Here is a 16,337-nt window from a genome sequence, read left to right as displayed (position 1 = left end):
CCGTTCTTCTGATAGCCAGAGTGCCAATTATTTTAATGGTAATTAAAATAATGACCTTAAAAAGCCTACATCTTAACTTGCATCACTGGGCTGGCTGCAGTTTTTTCATTTAAATACCTGGTGCTGGAGGGGCTGGCAGGCCCTGGGATCAGGGCAACAGAGGAGAGATGGTTGGTCCCCAGTAAGGGGGCTCATGTGGACTCAGTGGCCATGCCCAGGGAGTCTGGGGAGGGCGCAAGGGTCACGTGGAGGCCCCGGAGCTACCATACGCGTGCCACGTTTCACACCTGAGGGCTTTCCGGCTGCACACGAGCTTTTCCCAGGTCAGGAAAGCTGTGAGCATCCCCTCCAACCCGCGTGCTGCCTGGTTGGGGTTCCACTGCTTTATTAGCACTGGGAAGCCCCAGAGCCTGCGGTCACCCCAACACTCCTGGAGGCTGAGGCTGCCCACGAGGAGCACGTACTGTTCAGAGCCTTACAGCAGTCAGTGGAAGGTGGTGGCTGGCCCCTGGCAGGTTTGTGTACCCAGGAAAAACAGATCAAGGTCAAGTCACTGTGACTCCCAGTTGATACTCTGCAGTTGGCAAGAAATAAGTTTGGCCAACTTCAGAAATCAAGAGAAAGTGTCTTTATACCCATTTCTCAGAGGTAAAGTACACTTTGAAAGTGAGGTGTGCTGAGCGACTCCAGTGCTAAGAAGCACCTCTCCGTAACACACAGCCCAGAAGTGCTGGGCGGACTAGGTGAAAGCCAGATGCTCTAGGAAGTACAAGGTCACAAAGTTGGAATGACTGACTTGGGAGAGAAGGGGGCTGAGGGCTTTCCTCAGTGGATCCATTCATTTCAGCTTCTGTCTGTAAGGCAGAAAAGTTGTGATCTGCTCCAAGTTGCAAGTCTAAGCTGCTTCTAAATGGTACAGATTTCCACATTTATTTATTTTTGAGAGAGAGAACATGCATGAGAGGGGGAGGAGCAGAGAGAGAGAGGGAGCCATGGAATCTGAAGCTGACTCCAGGCTCTGAGCTGTCAGCACACAGCCTGACGTGGAGCTAGAACTTGTGAACCATGAGATCATGACCTGAAGTTGGATGTTTAACCGACTGAGCCACCCAGGCGCCCCTCCCAGTTTAAAAAGGTAAGAAAAGAGAGGCCCCTGGATGGCCCAGTCGGTTAAGCATCCAACTCTTGATACCTGCTCAGGTCGTGATCTTGCGGTCATGGGATCAAATCTGTCATCGGGCTCCATGCTGAGCATGGAACCTGCTTGAAATTCTCTCTGCCCCTCCACCCCTTGTGGGCGTGTGTGCACACATGCACACTCTCTCAAAAATAAAAAAAGCTAAAAGAAAAACCAAATGCAACTATTAACTTGGTAAAGAAATCTAGTTTTTCCTTTCCTGCCAACTTCCACTCCAAAGCATTTCCACTTCTTCCAACGGTATGTAGAACCATGTAAACCACTGAGGCAAAAGCCATGAGAGTGTGTACTCCTGATCCTCTCTTTGGGAGTATGCAAAGCCAGTGAGCATGGCATTAAGTATGAAGGCTGCCAAGAGAAGGGTGGCTGATGACCCTTTTGGTTGGCCTAACTGGACATAGGCTTCAAGTACACTGGGAGACCTGGTCTCTGCAGCTCAAGCCCCTGAGAGACAAGGGCTGCTCCTTTCAGAACCTTCAGGATTGGGACAGCAGCAAGCTGCACAGGTGGCACCTCATCCTACCTGGACAACTGGGTGTTGAAGACGTGCCATCAAGACATGATGGCATAGTGGTTGGGGGCAGAGTCTCTGGGTTCAAATCCTGCCTTCACCACTTGCAAGTCATGTGACCTTGGGAAAGTTTCTTTAACCTATCCGTGTTTTGGTTTCCTCAGTAAAATGGGAGTGGTAGGGGGGAGGGAGAAGGACTCAATGGTAAGTCATAAATGTGGGCTGGTTATCATGACATTAATAGCCTGTGGTCAGTGTTAGCCTGGTGCTAAAGTGAGGACATCACATGCATTACCCTCTTCCTTACACTGACCCTATGAGGTAGAGTCTAGGATTATCCCCATGTTACAGATGAGGAAACAGACTCAGAAGGGACTCCTCCAAGAACAGTGAAGGGGGTATGCAAACGAACACACCTGTCTACACCCTCGGCCATGCTGTGCTATAAACCTGCCATTTCATCTTCACATCTGATTCACAAAGGTGAAATCTTAGCCCTGTTTCCAAGAAGATGGAGCTGAGGAAAAGAACACTCAGCTAGTAGCTGGCATGACCCAATGCCAGACCCGTCCATCTGTGCCCAGAGCCCCTGAACCCAGAGCGGGAGCGGAACGTTGACAATAAAAACCTAAGGTGTGATTTAGGTCTGTCTGTGATGGCNCTGAGCTATGGGGCAAGCCGAGGCCCTGCCACCTCCTGCCTCCGCATCTGGTTCCTGTTGTCTGACGCCACATGGGGCCCGTCTCCGGGACCTGCAGCAGGGAGCGTCACACTCCAGCACCAGGGTTGGGAGCCAGATGGGCAGGAGTGTGGCAGCAGGGCCCCCGGGCCAGCTCCTGCTGGGTTCTGTGCCCTGGGCGGGCCACACACTGCCGCTGGGGGCCCACACTGGTGTCTGTGAAACCTCTCCCGTAAAATTAAGCTACTTTTCCCCATCACTGAGTCACTTTCCCAGAAATCTCCACCCATCGAAGTAAACCCAAGCTCCACCCCACAGCCATGGCACTGTGGAAACACCTCCCCTCCCGGAGCCTGGTGGCAGCAAACCCACCTTCTCAGAGTAATGTTCTCCGGGGAGAGGCGGGTAGTCACACTGCTCGATCTTCTGGCAGAGGGAGAAGAGATTCATTTTATCTCCATAGAAGGGGCTCTGGAGAGCGGCCATCTGCAAGGGGAGGGGGTGAGAAACATGAGTTTGCAGCCCTGCGGTTCAGGGACAAAAGGGACCACTCAAGATTGGGGTGCGGTCCTTCTCTGGTCCTTGCTGCGACTGTCCGGCAGGACGTCTCCAGAACCCCGAGGAAGCTAGGATTCAACAGAAAGCAGTTTTCGCGTGATCTTTGTCATATAAGCAATGTAAGTGGCACAAGGTTTCAGTGACAACACCTGAAAGGCACCAAGGAAGGGGGAGCGGATATGGGGGCCAGCTGCGCGCACCACGCCCCGCCTCACGCCTCAGCTCCCGAGGCCTGAGTTTTGGTCGTGTGCCTGCGACAGATGGGGAAGGAGGCGCCGCTCACGGGGACCCAGCAGACTCGCTCCGGTGCACTGTCTTCCATTTCTAAGAAGCAATTCCAAAGACACCCATGGGAAGATGTCTGAGTAGTACATTTAGGAAATTACCCAAGGACTAGCATTTTGGGTTTGGCGGGGTGGGGAGTGAGGTGCTTTGGTTTTCATTCTGGCTGTTTCGCTAGCGGCTACCTGAAGGCCTGGAGTTCAGGGTTCTCTGTGGAAGCTGGATGCCCAGACATCATCCGGGAGGAGGGGCGGGAGGAAGAAGGCTGCCCGCCGGCCGCCCAACTGCAGGGGCCTGGGACCCTCGGCTCCGCAGAAGCTCCAGGGTGGAAGGGGAACGGGTGCAGCCAGCCACAGCTTGCCACAGTCCTGGCTGTGCGCCTGGCTTTTCGTCTCTTAGTCCGTAAAACGGATGCTCCACGGGCAGGGCTGTGGTGAGGCATGGCTGGCCTCGGAGGTGCCAGGAGCTGAGCCACAGCCCTGCTGAGGCCGGCGGCACTGAGGCACCGGGAGCCCAATGGGATGTCACCCAGGCAGGGAACTACCAGGCTTCTCCAGACTCCCCACCCCATCATTCGGAGCACTACTGGGGGGTGTCCACAAAGGGGGTACGTGGGAGCTTCGGGGGTGGCTCCATCAGGCAGCTACGTGGCAGCCCAGTGCGGTGCCCGCCCGCCCCATCTGCTGATTAATCCATGATGGGGTTCAAGTGCCTGTCACTCCCACTCACTGTTGCCTGCCGCCAAAAGATGGCCCAGCGCCTCCTGCTAACGAAGCGCGCCGGGTAACTGGGCCTGCCCATCCCCCTTTGGCCTTGGTTCCCTTCGGGAAGCCGGGCTGCCAAGGCCACTCTGCGCAGACGCCTTGGCCAGGGGCTCCCGCCTTCTGGCTGCGACGGGACACTGGGCTACCTGAGGACTCCTCACTTGCCCTCAGGCCCCAGAGGGCAGGCCAGCAAACACAATCTCCGGGCAGGGAGGAGCCCATGGGTGCTGGGGTTATGGGTGCCCACTAACTTTAGTGGCCCGGTCTGCCCCCTATCCTCTGTTCACCCTGGTGAACAGGTCTGGTGGCCCCCAGAGCAGGGCCGGCCTCCTTCAGGAGGGGCTTCAGACCCAGGCAGCATCCTTGGGTTTATAGACGGCCTTTGGGGAAACAGCAAAGTGTGACCTGGAGACTTTGTGGTTTCCTCTGACCCAGGTCCAGGCATCTGCTCGGGGCTGCACCTGTGCGCCCAGGCATATGGGCCACGCCGCGTGTTTAGGTGGGCGTTTAGGGCCAGCCTCACCTTTCCTCCCAGGACCAGGGACTCTGACCCCCAAGGAGGGCTGTGGGGAGTGGCCTTGGTCCTCAGCAGGGAAGGCTGCGTACATGGAGGTCCTGCCCGCTGTGGGCTCCGCAAGCCTGACGGAGAGCTGGCTTTACCACCAAGTGTGCAAAACGGCATCGCGTGGGTGATGCATTTCCAATAGTTAAAATGAGAGCCTCGGGTGCGAAGGGTTAATTGGGCAGCTTCAAAAGGACATCTGTTGCCACAGCAGAGAGCAGCTGAGGCTCCAGGGCGGTCACTTGGGGTGATCTGCGTGCCCTGCGAGTCATGGCTGGATGATTAAGACGGATTTTCCTGGAAAGTGTTTCTGTTCAGAGTACAAAGGACATTTAAAATGTTGGTCCACTAACACGGGCCCTGGCTTTCCACGTGTCAGAGCTGGGAGACTGGCTGAGCCTTTCAACAAGCCAATCTGATTTGCACAAACCCTGCCGTTTGGGAGTCCAAAAGGCCCCCAGAAACTGGTGGCCTTCAGCGCACCCCTCCCTCCTTTCCGGCTCCACCAGAGAAGCCCTCCCTCCAGGCCTCCCCTACGACAGCGGCTTCTCCATCCACAGAGGCAGATCCTAGTGGCGGCGGCGCCACCCCGCCCTTCCAGCTGCCGGCCATGCGCCTTCCACACGCATCAGGGCGCTGGGCTGTGAAGGAGCCTCGGGCTGCCCGAGATGCTGGGATTAGAACGATTACGCCGGACGAGATCTTCGCACCGGCGACCACCCACGTCTGCACGGGCGACGCAGTGGGCGAGGAACGGCCGTCTGGGGCTGATCCCGGCTGTCTTGTCAGGGCTGCCGGAGCCATGGCTCTCAGCGCTGCTCCTCAAATGAAGAACTGTCCCTCTCTGGCGTTATCGGGCTGACACACGGCCGGGGACATGGGGGAGTGCGGTGTCCGCCCCTGCCGGGGGAGCTGGGAGGGACTGGTGTGCGATCTGAGAGGTCACAGGAAGGAGGGCAACTGCCTTTGACTCCTGCTCTGTCAGGGCCTCTGACACCCATCTCGTCACCTAGGATCCCCCAGAGGCCCATCACCAAGTGGTCTGCGGCTCTGTTCCACCACGAGGTAAAGGGCAGCCGGACCACTCTCCGGGTCGAGCCACGATTCCAAACAGGATTCTGTACAAGGGGTGGCTGATTCTCAGCCTGTTTCCCCGGCTGCTTTCTTGCTGGGTTTTGGTCCCTCGAGGCTGCTGTGAGAAGGTCCCTTGCAAAGGATCCTGGGGCCGCATGACCCAACTCCTTCAGCTCATGCTCAGAGCTGAGCTCTCGTGTTAAATAATTCCGTGGAGCCCGGGCAGTCCGCTGGGCCCCTCCGTGGGGTGTGCTGCGCAATGAAAACAAAGCCACGGGCCTTCTAACACGGCCAAGCCCCAGCATCTCCGGGGCGGAGGGGACGCTGCTGAAGTCACTTGGGGCTCCTCACACCCTGGTCCTTCCTCTCCCAGGGGCTCTGGGCAGAGGCCCGGGTCCCTTTCCCCACCAGCAGCGTCTACTCCAGGGCGGGGTTGGCTCAGAAGGCCTGCACGTCCTGCCTGGCCAGGGCCTGGCTCCTGTCCACAGGGGGGTCGGCTCTGATAGGCAGCCTGGGGACCAGTGCCCGTCCTGGCCACCTTCTTGCTGTGTGACCCTAGAAAGTCTCTCCACTTCTCTGAGCCTCAGTTTCCTCCCTTATAGTGAGGATGGGACTGGCCCAGGGTGATTTCCCGGGTTCACTCCAATGGCCTGGCAGTGCTTCCGGCTGCTGAGCCAACTGGCCTGTTTCTCCTGGTGCAACCTCTTCAAGACAGACCCTGGTTCGCAGCCACCCCTGGGGGGGCACAAGCCAGTGCTCTGTGGCAGCTCCTCGCTGGCCACGGGTCAACACCAGCATCTTAAAGTGACCTCAGGAGTTCCTCGGTGGATATCTGGCTGCCTGGAGGGAAGGGGGCACAATGGGCTGAATGAAGGCCCCCAGAAATGTCTGCCTCTTTATCCTTGAAGCCTGTGAATGTGCTCACTTAAACTGCAAAAGGGAGTCCGCGGATGTGATCGAATTAAATGCCCCAGATGGGAGGTTACTCTGGGTGGTCCAGGTGGGTCCTAAAGGTAACCACAGGTGTCCTTGTATGAGGGAGGCTGAGGGGGATTTGACTACGGACGAGGAGACGTGTCGCCAGAGTAACATGAAGAGGGGTCACGAGCCAAGGAATGCAGGTAAACTTTCCATTTTCCATGGAAAAGGCAAGGAAATGGATTCTCCCTAGAACCTGGAGAAGGAACTGGCCTCGCCAATGCCCGTTGTCCACTGAAATGGATTCTGGATTTCTGGCCCCCAGAACGTGAAGTGAAAAATTTTGTTTTCAATTTTGTGGTAACCTATTACAGCAGCCAGAGGAAACTAACACAGACTGGGGGGGCTGTAGAGACTTCCAGTCCATCAGTCCATGCTGGCGCTCAGGGAAGGGCAGGCCAGGCCGCATCGGGCAGGCTTTCTCTGGCTCCATGCTGTCCTGCCCCTTCCCCGGGGTCAGGGGTGACACTCCGGAGCCACCCGAATCCTCAGATGTGGTCTGGAGGGGCCGTGTGGGCGGGAGCCTCCGTGACGGCTCCTCGCATTGGTGCTCCTGGAACCACCACAGGGAACCACACAGGCTGGAGCTCCAGCCGTGTCTGCGGGATGCTTCCTCCCAATTACGGAGCCCTGGGCCCAGATGCATCTCCCTCTGCGTCTGCTGGGAAAACATCCGCTCCCCGCAGGGCCGGGGGTGTGGGGAAAGGGGTGGTGTCCGGCAGCAGAGCCCCTGCCGCCTGACATCCTCCAAGGGGCTGGCCGGGGCTGGCCACATCAGCCACGCTAGCCCTCTTCTGTGGGTGGCCCGGGCCCATCAGGTGTAGATCAGTGCCCGCCGTCCCCAAGGACGCCCGTGCCCGAAGGACTTGACTGGTTTCACTGACTTCCCACTGCCAACAGTCCCCCCCTGGCTGCCACCTCCGCGGCCCCACACGCTGCCAGCAAATAAATCAGCCAGGCTGAGCGACAGCCTGATGTCGGGGAGCCACGAACATGGACGCTGCCTTGTTAGACATGCGTTTAGGTGCCACGGACGGAGACCCAGAGGAACAGGCGCCTACCAGGAACCGGGTGCTGCAGGGCTGGGCAGGCACGGCCTCCAGGAGACGAGACAAAGGCTCGGGCAGGGAGCAGGGCGGCTCTGTGCCCAAGGCTTGGCACCAGCACGGGAGCCAGCTGCCGTCTTCTGGCCCCGGGGAGATGAGTGCGGCCGCTTGCCACACCCTGGTCCGTGTCTGCTTATGTTTGCAGACCCTCGGGGTTCACAGAGGTAGGAAGCGGCTTACGGAAATCCCAGACCCGGAATGGAAAAAGAAGAGGAGCAAACCATCTGGGCCAGGGACGATACCCATGAGGGCAGGGGGACAAAGCGGAGTCCCCTGTGGAAAAGGGGGGCTGAGCTGCACTCTGGTTTCCCACTGGCCAAAGCAAAAAGGGAAATGTGGCCAGTCGTGGGGTAGATGCCAACTGATCGGCCTGCACTGGGTCAGCAGCACTGGGTCAGCAGCTCTGGGCAGCGAGGGGGCGGGGAGGGGGAGGATAATGAGCTTCAGTGACCTGCCTGCCATCGCCAGAGGGCCTTCTCTGAGCCACGCTCTGTTGGTGCCTCACAGCAAGGGAGGGTGTGACCCCATTTTGTACTGAGGCAACAGAAGCTCCTGGAAGAAGACGCTGGCTTGCCCCAGGACCTTATGGGGTGAGGGGGTAGCTGAGCTCCGAACGCAGGTCCTTTGCCCAAAGGGGCCCCTCGCCAGGATCCTGCACTCTCTCACCCACATCACCGCAGCCATGTGAGTCACTGCGTGGCCGTGCGCGCACACAGTCGGATTCAAAATCGCACACCCTGCCCCCTGCTACACAGAGGGCATCTGCCTGGTCCTGGGGAGACCAGGAGCGGCAGCCCCTCCCCTGAGGACTGACCCCCGGGCAGATGATGCCCAGTTAGTGAGGGGCTGGAACCCCCTCCTCGGATCCCAGCCAGGCTGGTGCAGGGGCGCAGGGCTGTGGATGCAGGAGCACACGGAGCCCGGGGAGGGCAGGTTTGGCTTGTCACTGGCCTCAGCCCTGGTGGCCACGGTGTTCCCCTGAGGAAGAGGCTGTACTTGGAAAGCTGGCTGGAGAGACCCCGAAGTCATGACTCATCCTGAGAGACAGATGCCAGTACCAGGGGTTCTCTGGGGCTCTGGGGCTCTGCCCACCTGGCTTTAATTCAGTCCAGGCAAAACCAAAGCAAACAAGCCCCCGGGGGCTATTATGAATGTGCAGGCATGTGGGACACCCAGTAAAAGTGGGTTTCTTTCCTGTTATCCTCGCAGAGGGGAGTTCGGACTCTCATCTCTTTTCTCTTATTGCTGGAGATGCTGATTCCCCTCCAAATTCCCTCCCGCACCCACTGCCCTTCCCAAGGTCACCCTCCCCCCCCACTCAACCACTGACTCCCAAACCCCATAGCAGCCGGGTGGTGGAGGGAGACAGAGATGGGGGAAGGATACACAACGTAGCCCTCTTCTGCCCGAGGGGGCCGGGAACTGCCCTGGGCTCCCCAATCCACTCCGGCCACCAGGTGGGCACCACGGCGCCCTGACCGCTACCGTTCGGTGGCCATTAAAAAAAGTTCCTCCCACAACAGATGCCCTGTGGGGTCCCGGAAAGCAGGTCTGCTGCCCATCTCTGTCTGTCAGCATCCAACTCCCCCACAGACCTTCAAGATGACACTGTGGGTGGCTCACACTGCCGACCTCTGGGAGTAGGGGATCCCGGGCACAAATGCCACGTGACTCACTCTTTAACCACTAGGCCACTTCTTTAAAATAAAATGTCTGTTCTTAAAACCATCTGAGTTGCTGCGAAGTTTCAACCTTACAAAAGGATCAGTTTTGACCTCAGGGTCTCAGTCAGTAATGTGGGGAGGGGGGACCCTGCTGCCCAAGACCCCGACCACAAGAGCAACCACGGTCCCCACGTGGGTCAGCGGTGGGCAGCTTTTTCCTTAAGTACATACCCAAGGACTCTGAGGTCAATTCCTAGAGTCAACAGTCCCAAGGAAGCAAGAAGCCAGTCTCTGTGGCACCCACACACTCCTGGTGGCCCTCGGCCACTACTGTGAGCATCACTGCCCTGGCGGTCGTGGGCCACGTCAGCGTGATAAGGAGCCTCTTTAGCGTCTCACTTCTAAGCCAGACCCCGCATATGCTCAAGTCAGCTCTGGGAAAGCAGAAAAATTATCAAGGTTCCAATTTTAAAAGCAAACTGTGCTTGCTGGTCTCATGGCCCTTGGAGGATTTTCAAAGCTTTTCATATCTGTTATTTCATTTAGCTGGACGGTGACGGTGCAGGAAGGGTACTATTCCCATTCTACAGACGGGGAGGCGGGCTCAGCAAGACGCACAGAATCCCAGGGCTGCCCAGCGCGAGGGGGGCCAGGGCCAGGGTGCTGGAGGGCGCGGCCGCCAGCGTGAAGCCAGGGGAGGGCTCAGCCCCCCACCCTCCCATTGGCGGCTGCAAAAGCTTCATGGCTGAGAATTGCCCGCGCTCCCTGGCCCCCAGGGTAGCTGGCCACAACACGTGGGAGCTTCTGTTTACTCATGTCTCATGTCTGAGCCTGCCAAGACTCAGAAATATTCCTGTCCTTCCATTCAGCCTGGCCACCAGATCTGGAAGTGGCCATTTGGTGGCACCATTTCATGGGAGGGGACAGTGTGGTTTTTAGTGAGGCCCATACCGCTGGGCCTGGGAGTGTGGACACCCTCTGTGAAGAGTGTTTCAGAAGCGTGGGCCAGAGCTGACCCCTTCTGTCCCCACTAGAAGCCCGAGGCATGGGTGAATGTCAAATAGCAGACAGGAGCGCCCTGGTCCCAGGGAAACGGGCTACCAGACCCCCTCCCTGTGCCTCCATCACACAAGCAGACTCTGTTTCTAGTCTGTCTCCTTTTGCATATCTGAGCTGCCTGAGGATGACATGGAACCCAGTTTGCCACTAGCCACACATCGAACAATCTCCTCCAGCCTAGCGTTGTTTATCAGGCAGACAACGGGCCGAGCGGGGTGAAGGACAGGACCCAGATGATGCCCAAGCCACAGGTGGGCATCACACATCCCTGGGTTCCCACCTTGAGCCGGTGGGGAAGCGCCCTGCCCCGGCTGGGTCCGCATACCTCACCGAATGCCGCTGAGCTGTGAGCCAGACACTCACCTCATACAGCAAACAGCCCAGAGACCAGATGTCAGACTTGAAGTTGTAGCCGTTCTCGTGGATCCTCTCTGGTGACATGTAGTACGGTGTCCCCACTGTAACACAGGAAGAGGGAAGCGGGGTGGGTGCTTATGCTCTGTGCAGGGAAGGACGTGGGGGGAAGGGAAGGCGTGGAGGCTGGGCAGAGACCCAGCTTCAGTCTCCCTGGGCACCTGGGCGGCCCTCTCTCACTCTCTCACTTTCTGCCTAATCCCCGCTCAGTCAGAGGAGACGGCTGGACCAGACTGGAGCTCCCATACTGGGTAGGGCACTAACGCCCCTGTGGACAGGGGCCTCCCCAGACCTGAGAATCCGACTGGGGGCTGGGCAGCTGAGGATAGTGTTTCTGCCAAGGGCCCAGGGGAGTGGGATGTGGGGGCCGGGCTCTGGGAAGCAACTGATCAAATGTCCTTTAAGGTGAGTGCCTGCATCCTAGAAGAGTCCAGATTTCTCAACAGTGGGAAGAAGAAACAAAAAAACAAAAACAAACAAAACACCTATCAACCCTGACCAAGTGCATCACATGTGTCCGCTCATTCCTTTTCCTAACAGTCCCCCAAAGAGGCTTTACAGATGGGGAAATGGAGGCTCAGAAAAGCAGCGGGACTGTGCTTCAAACCCATACCACCCTTGGCTGGCACCAAATGGCATGTCGAGACTTGGGGTTGGCCAAGATGTCTGAAATCAAACCGAGGACAGAAAAGACAGTAATCATAAAAGACAAAACTGATAAAATGGACTTCAAACAAGCCCCTCTCCCAAGTTAGCAGAAGACTTGAAAGGGTACCTCACAGAAGAAAATTTCCAAGTGGCCAAAAAGCACACGAGTCAAAAGTTTTCTCATTACTCATCAGGGCAACACAGATTAAAAGCACAGCGAATTACCACCGCCCACCCACCTGAATGGTTAAAGTTAAAAAGACTGATATAAGCCAAGCTTGATGATGTGGGGAACTAGAACCCTCACATGTTGCCGAAGGGGACAAAAAAATGGTACACCCACCTTGGAAAACCATCCACCACAGCTGAAAATACTGCTGACAGCATAACCTAACCAGGTCAATGTCGAAGAAAAATGAGTGCTCTGTCCATCAAGAGACATGATCAAGAATGTGCAAAGTGGCTTCATTCATTGTAGCCAGAAACCAGAAACAAAAGCCCATCAGCAGCAGAACGGAAAATTGCTGACGGGGCCTATTCACACAATGGACTAATAAACACCAACAAACAAGAGCCACAAAACCAATGGGTCCTGCAGACACGGAGTTGAGTGAGAGCTGCCAGGCACAGAAGGGCACGCGCTACCTGATCCCATTTCTATCAAGAACAGGATGTGTTTATATGTGACAACTCAGTCAAAAAGCAGAGGGGACACATTCTTGATGATGTGGAACTGTACAAAGATGAGAGGGTTTCCTGAGAGGAGGTAAGCTCCCCATTACCAGAGGCAAGCAAACTATAGCAGAGGGGTGGCTTTGGCAGGGCTGAGGAGGGGCCCAGATCTGTGGTCTGAGACTGTGATCTCAGTCCATTTAGAGGATGACTGTCCTGGATGCTTTACGATCAGACTTTAAAAGCTGCTACACAGAGAACACTTCCACTGGCCGGGAGATGCCATATGGATGTGATGGTGGCTGTCGCTGCTCCAGCCGGAGTCTGCGTTAGGAGGCGGAATCCAGCTCAGCAGAGGCTGAGCCCGACATGTGGCTTGTGACCTGCGATGGAAGGATGTCCTGTATCACAAAACACGCAGCACCCTGGGGGAGGACAGGCCTTTCCATGAGACGGAAAAACAACAGGTGCCCCAAAGCAGGGGCCCATCCTTCAGAAATTCATGGGCCAAAGACATCTTGGGGCAACTTTGACTTTGCCAAGTAAGGGTGTTTTAAGACTACAAAACCATGGGGCGCCTAGGTAGGTCAGTCGGTTAAGCATCCGACTTCAGCTCAGGTCATGATCTCATGGTTGGTGGGTTCGAGCCCCGCGTCGGGCTCTGTGCTGACAGCTAGCTCAGAGGCTGGAGCCTGCTTCGGGTTCTGTGTCTCCTGCTCTCTCTGCCCCTCCCCTGCTCATGCTCTGTTTCTCTCTCCCAAAAATAAATAAATAAACGTTAAAAATTAAAAAAAAAAGAGTACAAAACCCTAACTACCATTTAGTGTCACTATTATTATGAAAAGAGAAGACAGTGTAAACCTAGAATAACTGGAAGAACTCACAATCTCACACTCAAGGACGGTCCGTTACATTGGAAAGTTTAGCTGTTTGAAAACTTGATTACCTTCTAGTGGTTCTCATCTCATCAGAGCCGGATGAGGAAATACCACGGCTGTGAACGGTGCTAGGAAGCCCTGTTCCGGACTCGAGCTCCCTGGGGCAGGACCTTGTTAACCAAAGGGTCCAGGTGCCCTGTGCAGGACCAGGTCCCGCGGAGCATCTCCTAAGCACCTACTCACAGAGCCCATGAATCTGTCCACGTGTTATCACCGTTAACACCTTTTTCTTGCAGCCTAATGCACTATCTACTTAATGTACTGCCCGAGAGGAACTACCTGATTGTTGCTGTATGTGGACACCAACCACCCTTCGATGGCAATAGTTCTCAAGAAGGGCAGCAGCCATCACTTAAATACATAGGAGAGATGCCATCCTATATGCATACTTCCTGGCTGAAATCAGCAGGCCAATTGCTATTCAGCAGAAAGAGCAGTCAGTCAACATATGAATCCACGTGGGACTCTATAAACAAACCGCAAGTGCAAGTAGCAACCTCTTGTATATTCTGGTCACGAGGGAGCAAAATGAACGGGCAAGTATGAAATGGATGACTTATCACATCAAAACCACAGGATTGAATCCACACAGCTCTCAGACCAGATTGTTAGTGAACGTAAGGAGGTCAGAGGCCCCGTCCTCGGCGAGGAACAGCAGCATCCACTGCTGGCTACGTTTCACCCCTACCCCTGGCCCCAGCCCTCGGGGCTGGCAGCGCAGGCTGGCCCCGACGCCTCTCGCCACCCTCAGTCTTGTCCTCTGCTCATTTTAGACCCACCTGGGCCTCCACAGGAGGCACTTGGGACAGACGCCCTGCAGAGTGGCCAGGCCCACCTAAAAGAGAAGACTTTGAGTGCCTAGCCCCTGCTTGAGACCCTCACACTGCCACCCAGCCCCACGTGCTCTGCAGTTCACCTCTGTGCCTTTGCACATGCCGTCCAGGTAAGCTGCCCCTCCCCCGGCCAGGGAGAGCTGGCTGCTCCATGAGGCCTGGGCTTTTGGGTTGTCCCTCTTTTCTGCCACCACTTTCTCCCTCTGCTGGGGCTCCGAATCCCTCCTCAGGCCTGCCTGTGGTGAAGGCCTTGGGGAACATGGGGAAAGAAAGGTCAGGGAGCATCACTACCCCTCCTCCTCCATTTTGTACCCAACCTTCAATCTCTCCATGGCTCTTTCTGCTTTTGCCCGTTTCCACAGTGCAGGGGAAAGGCAAACACCCAGATGTAACGTGGACTTTCTTCTAAGATGCTAGTGCTGCACATTCTATCCATCTTCCTGTCTGTCCATCTATCCATCCATCCACCCCCCCCCATAATCACCCATCTACTGTCTGCTTATCTATCCATCCATCAGTCTATCGTCTGTTCATCTGTCCATCGATCCACTCGTTCATCTGTCCTTCTGCATGCAGCGTTAACTGAGCCTTGATGTTGTGCTGGGCCCTCCCAGGGATGGGCCCATCAAGAAGTAGTGAGTTTCCAGTCCCCAAAAGTGCCCAGAAGGACACAGGGAGAGGCTGGAGTGACCAGGAGCTGCAGCTGAATCACTTGCAGAAGCCTGTTAAGAACGTGGACCCCGGCTCACCCCCAGACCTGTGGGGTCAGAATCTCCGGGGCTGGCGCTCAGGACACGGCATCTCTCCCTAGTTCCCAGGAGATGCTGACACATGTCACAATCTGGGGGGCTGGGCAAAGCCTCCCCCACTGTCACGCTTTCAGGTGCTGAGACACCTGCGGAGCAAAGGAGCTTATGAAGTGTTAACACAGGGAAATCTGGCCTGTCCCGCTGGGCACTGGGTGCTGGTGCCCCCACCCAGATTCTCCGGTTTGCTTGACCCCCACCTGTGAGCCTTAAAGTCAGGGTGCTCAGCTTGTGCTGGGATGAACACAGCACCTCTTCCTGTTTTGTCAGCTTTTCCTGGGAATAAGTCTGTAAGACCCACTTTCTATACTGACAACAGATACTCAAACGTTACGAAGCATAATGCACAACTTGCATGAGTTTTAAAGATAAAATGAGACACTTCAAAGAAATTCCAAGCTTGTGGCTGGCCCTGGAGGATGTTTCCCCAAGCCCCAGGGAAGCGGTGACTCTGGGGAAGGCTGGGAGAAGCTGACAAGAGGAGGGGCCTTGAAGGCCTCAACCGGCTGGGCCCCCAGTCCTGCCCCAGGGGCCCCTGGTTACTGCCCGCAAAGCGGCAGCACAGACTCGCGGGTCCAAACCCCCTTCCAGCAGCCTCCCCATCGGACCCCCAGCCCCACCAGTTCCCAGCCAGCCCCCACCCTCACTCCTCGCAGCGGGGGATGGAGCTGGCGTAGGAAACAGGAGCCTAACAAACCCCGACCTTCCCCGTGTCTTTGCCTAGAACTCCCGGATTTCAAAACGGGTGGATATCAGAGGAGGACGTGGGACCTCAAAGCGCAGGCTGATTAAAGGGGCCGCATCCCAGAGACGCACCGATCCTGTCAAAACAAACTTTGCTGCGTCTGGAGATGCTCGCCGTGTCTGAAACGTGTTCATTAGATATGAAAAAGGCAAAGATTTCACTTGAAGGAGAGACTGGCGTCTGTCGGCTGCACTTCTTCCCCACTGGGCAGTTTTGAAAACGGCTGGAGAAATGGGGGTCCCTGCCCGACACCCACCTGCCAGGTGTGACTGGGGGCTGGGACCCCGTGTGCAGTCCTGGGGGCAGAGGTGGGGCTCGCATGGACTCGGGGTGGCAGGAGTTCAACCCCTCAGCAGGAGAGAACTGAAATGCTTTCTCTCACCCTCAGTTTCCCCACTGGTGCGACAGAAGGGTTGTACTCAAGGGTCCCCGGAGGCCTCCGCTCCACCCCTTGAAGCCTTAGCTTCCCTCTCTGGAAAATGGGGACAGTACAACTGGCCCCACATGTGCAGGTAGAAGGGGTCTGGGAGGCCCCAGGAGGGAGAGGTAGACTGCAGCCAGGAGGCCTGGGGAGGGGGCAAAGCGACAGAGCCAGCAAGCGAGCAAGTGGGGGAAGAACAAAGGAGGGAGGGAAGAGCAGATTCCGGAGCCCAAGTGGTGGCTGGCTCCTCTGGGCTGGGCCCCTGTGAACCAAATTTCCATCTCACTGTGACCTGTGAAACTCCCTCCCCACCCCCAACATCAAACCAGGCCTCCATTTCCTGAGGGTGCTCCCCTCCCCTCCACCCAAGGACTGGGTTAGCTCTGCCTGTCCTGCGCATTCCCACCCTTCCTCTGCCCCAAGGC

The 16,337-nt window shown here is 56.5% G+C and overlaps 2 protein-coding genes across 9 annotated transcripts in view; one reads left to right on the top strand and one right to left on the bottom strand.

Moving 5' to 3' along the window:
• Positions 1–16,337, top strand: part of DENND1A (DENN domain containing 1A) — a 917,228-nt gene that overhangs the window by 95,794 nt on the left and 805,097 nt on the right. The gene's annotated exons all lie outside the window — the stretch shown is intronic.
• Positions 1–16,337, bottom strand: part of NEK6 (NIMA related kinase 6) — an 81,479-nt gene that overhangs the window by 2,124 nt on the left and 63,018 nt on the right. For all 3 annotated transcript variants that reach the window (XM_077768196.1, XM_077768197.1, XM_077768198.1), the window contains exons 8-9: positions 10,799–10,893; positions 2,761–2,874 (exon numbers count right to left, since the gene is read on the bottom strand). In XM_077768196.1, coding sequence (XP_077624322.1) covers positions 2,761–2,874; positions 10,799–10,893 — 209 coding nt within the window. The remainder of the gene's footprint in view (positions 1–2,760; positions 2,875–10,798; positions 10,894–16,337) is intronic.

Source organism: Crocuta crocuta, unplaced genomic scaffold (assembly GCF_008692635.1).
Source record: "Crocuta crocuta isolate KB4526 unplaced genomic scaffold, BGI_CrCroc_1.0 scaffold35, whole genome shotgun sequence".
In the NCBI taxonomy this organism is placed as follows: Eukaryota; Metazoa; Chordata; class Mammalia; order Carnivora; family Hyaenidae; genus Crocuta; species Crocuta crocuta.
Note: the sequence above shows the minus strand (reverse complement) of the source record. Positions and strands in the feature narration are given on the sequence as shown.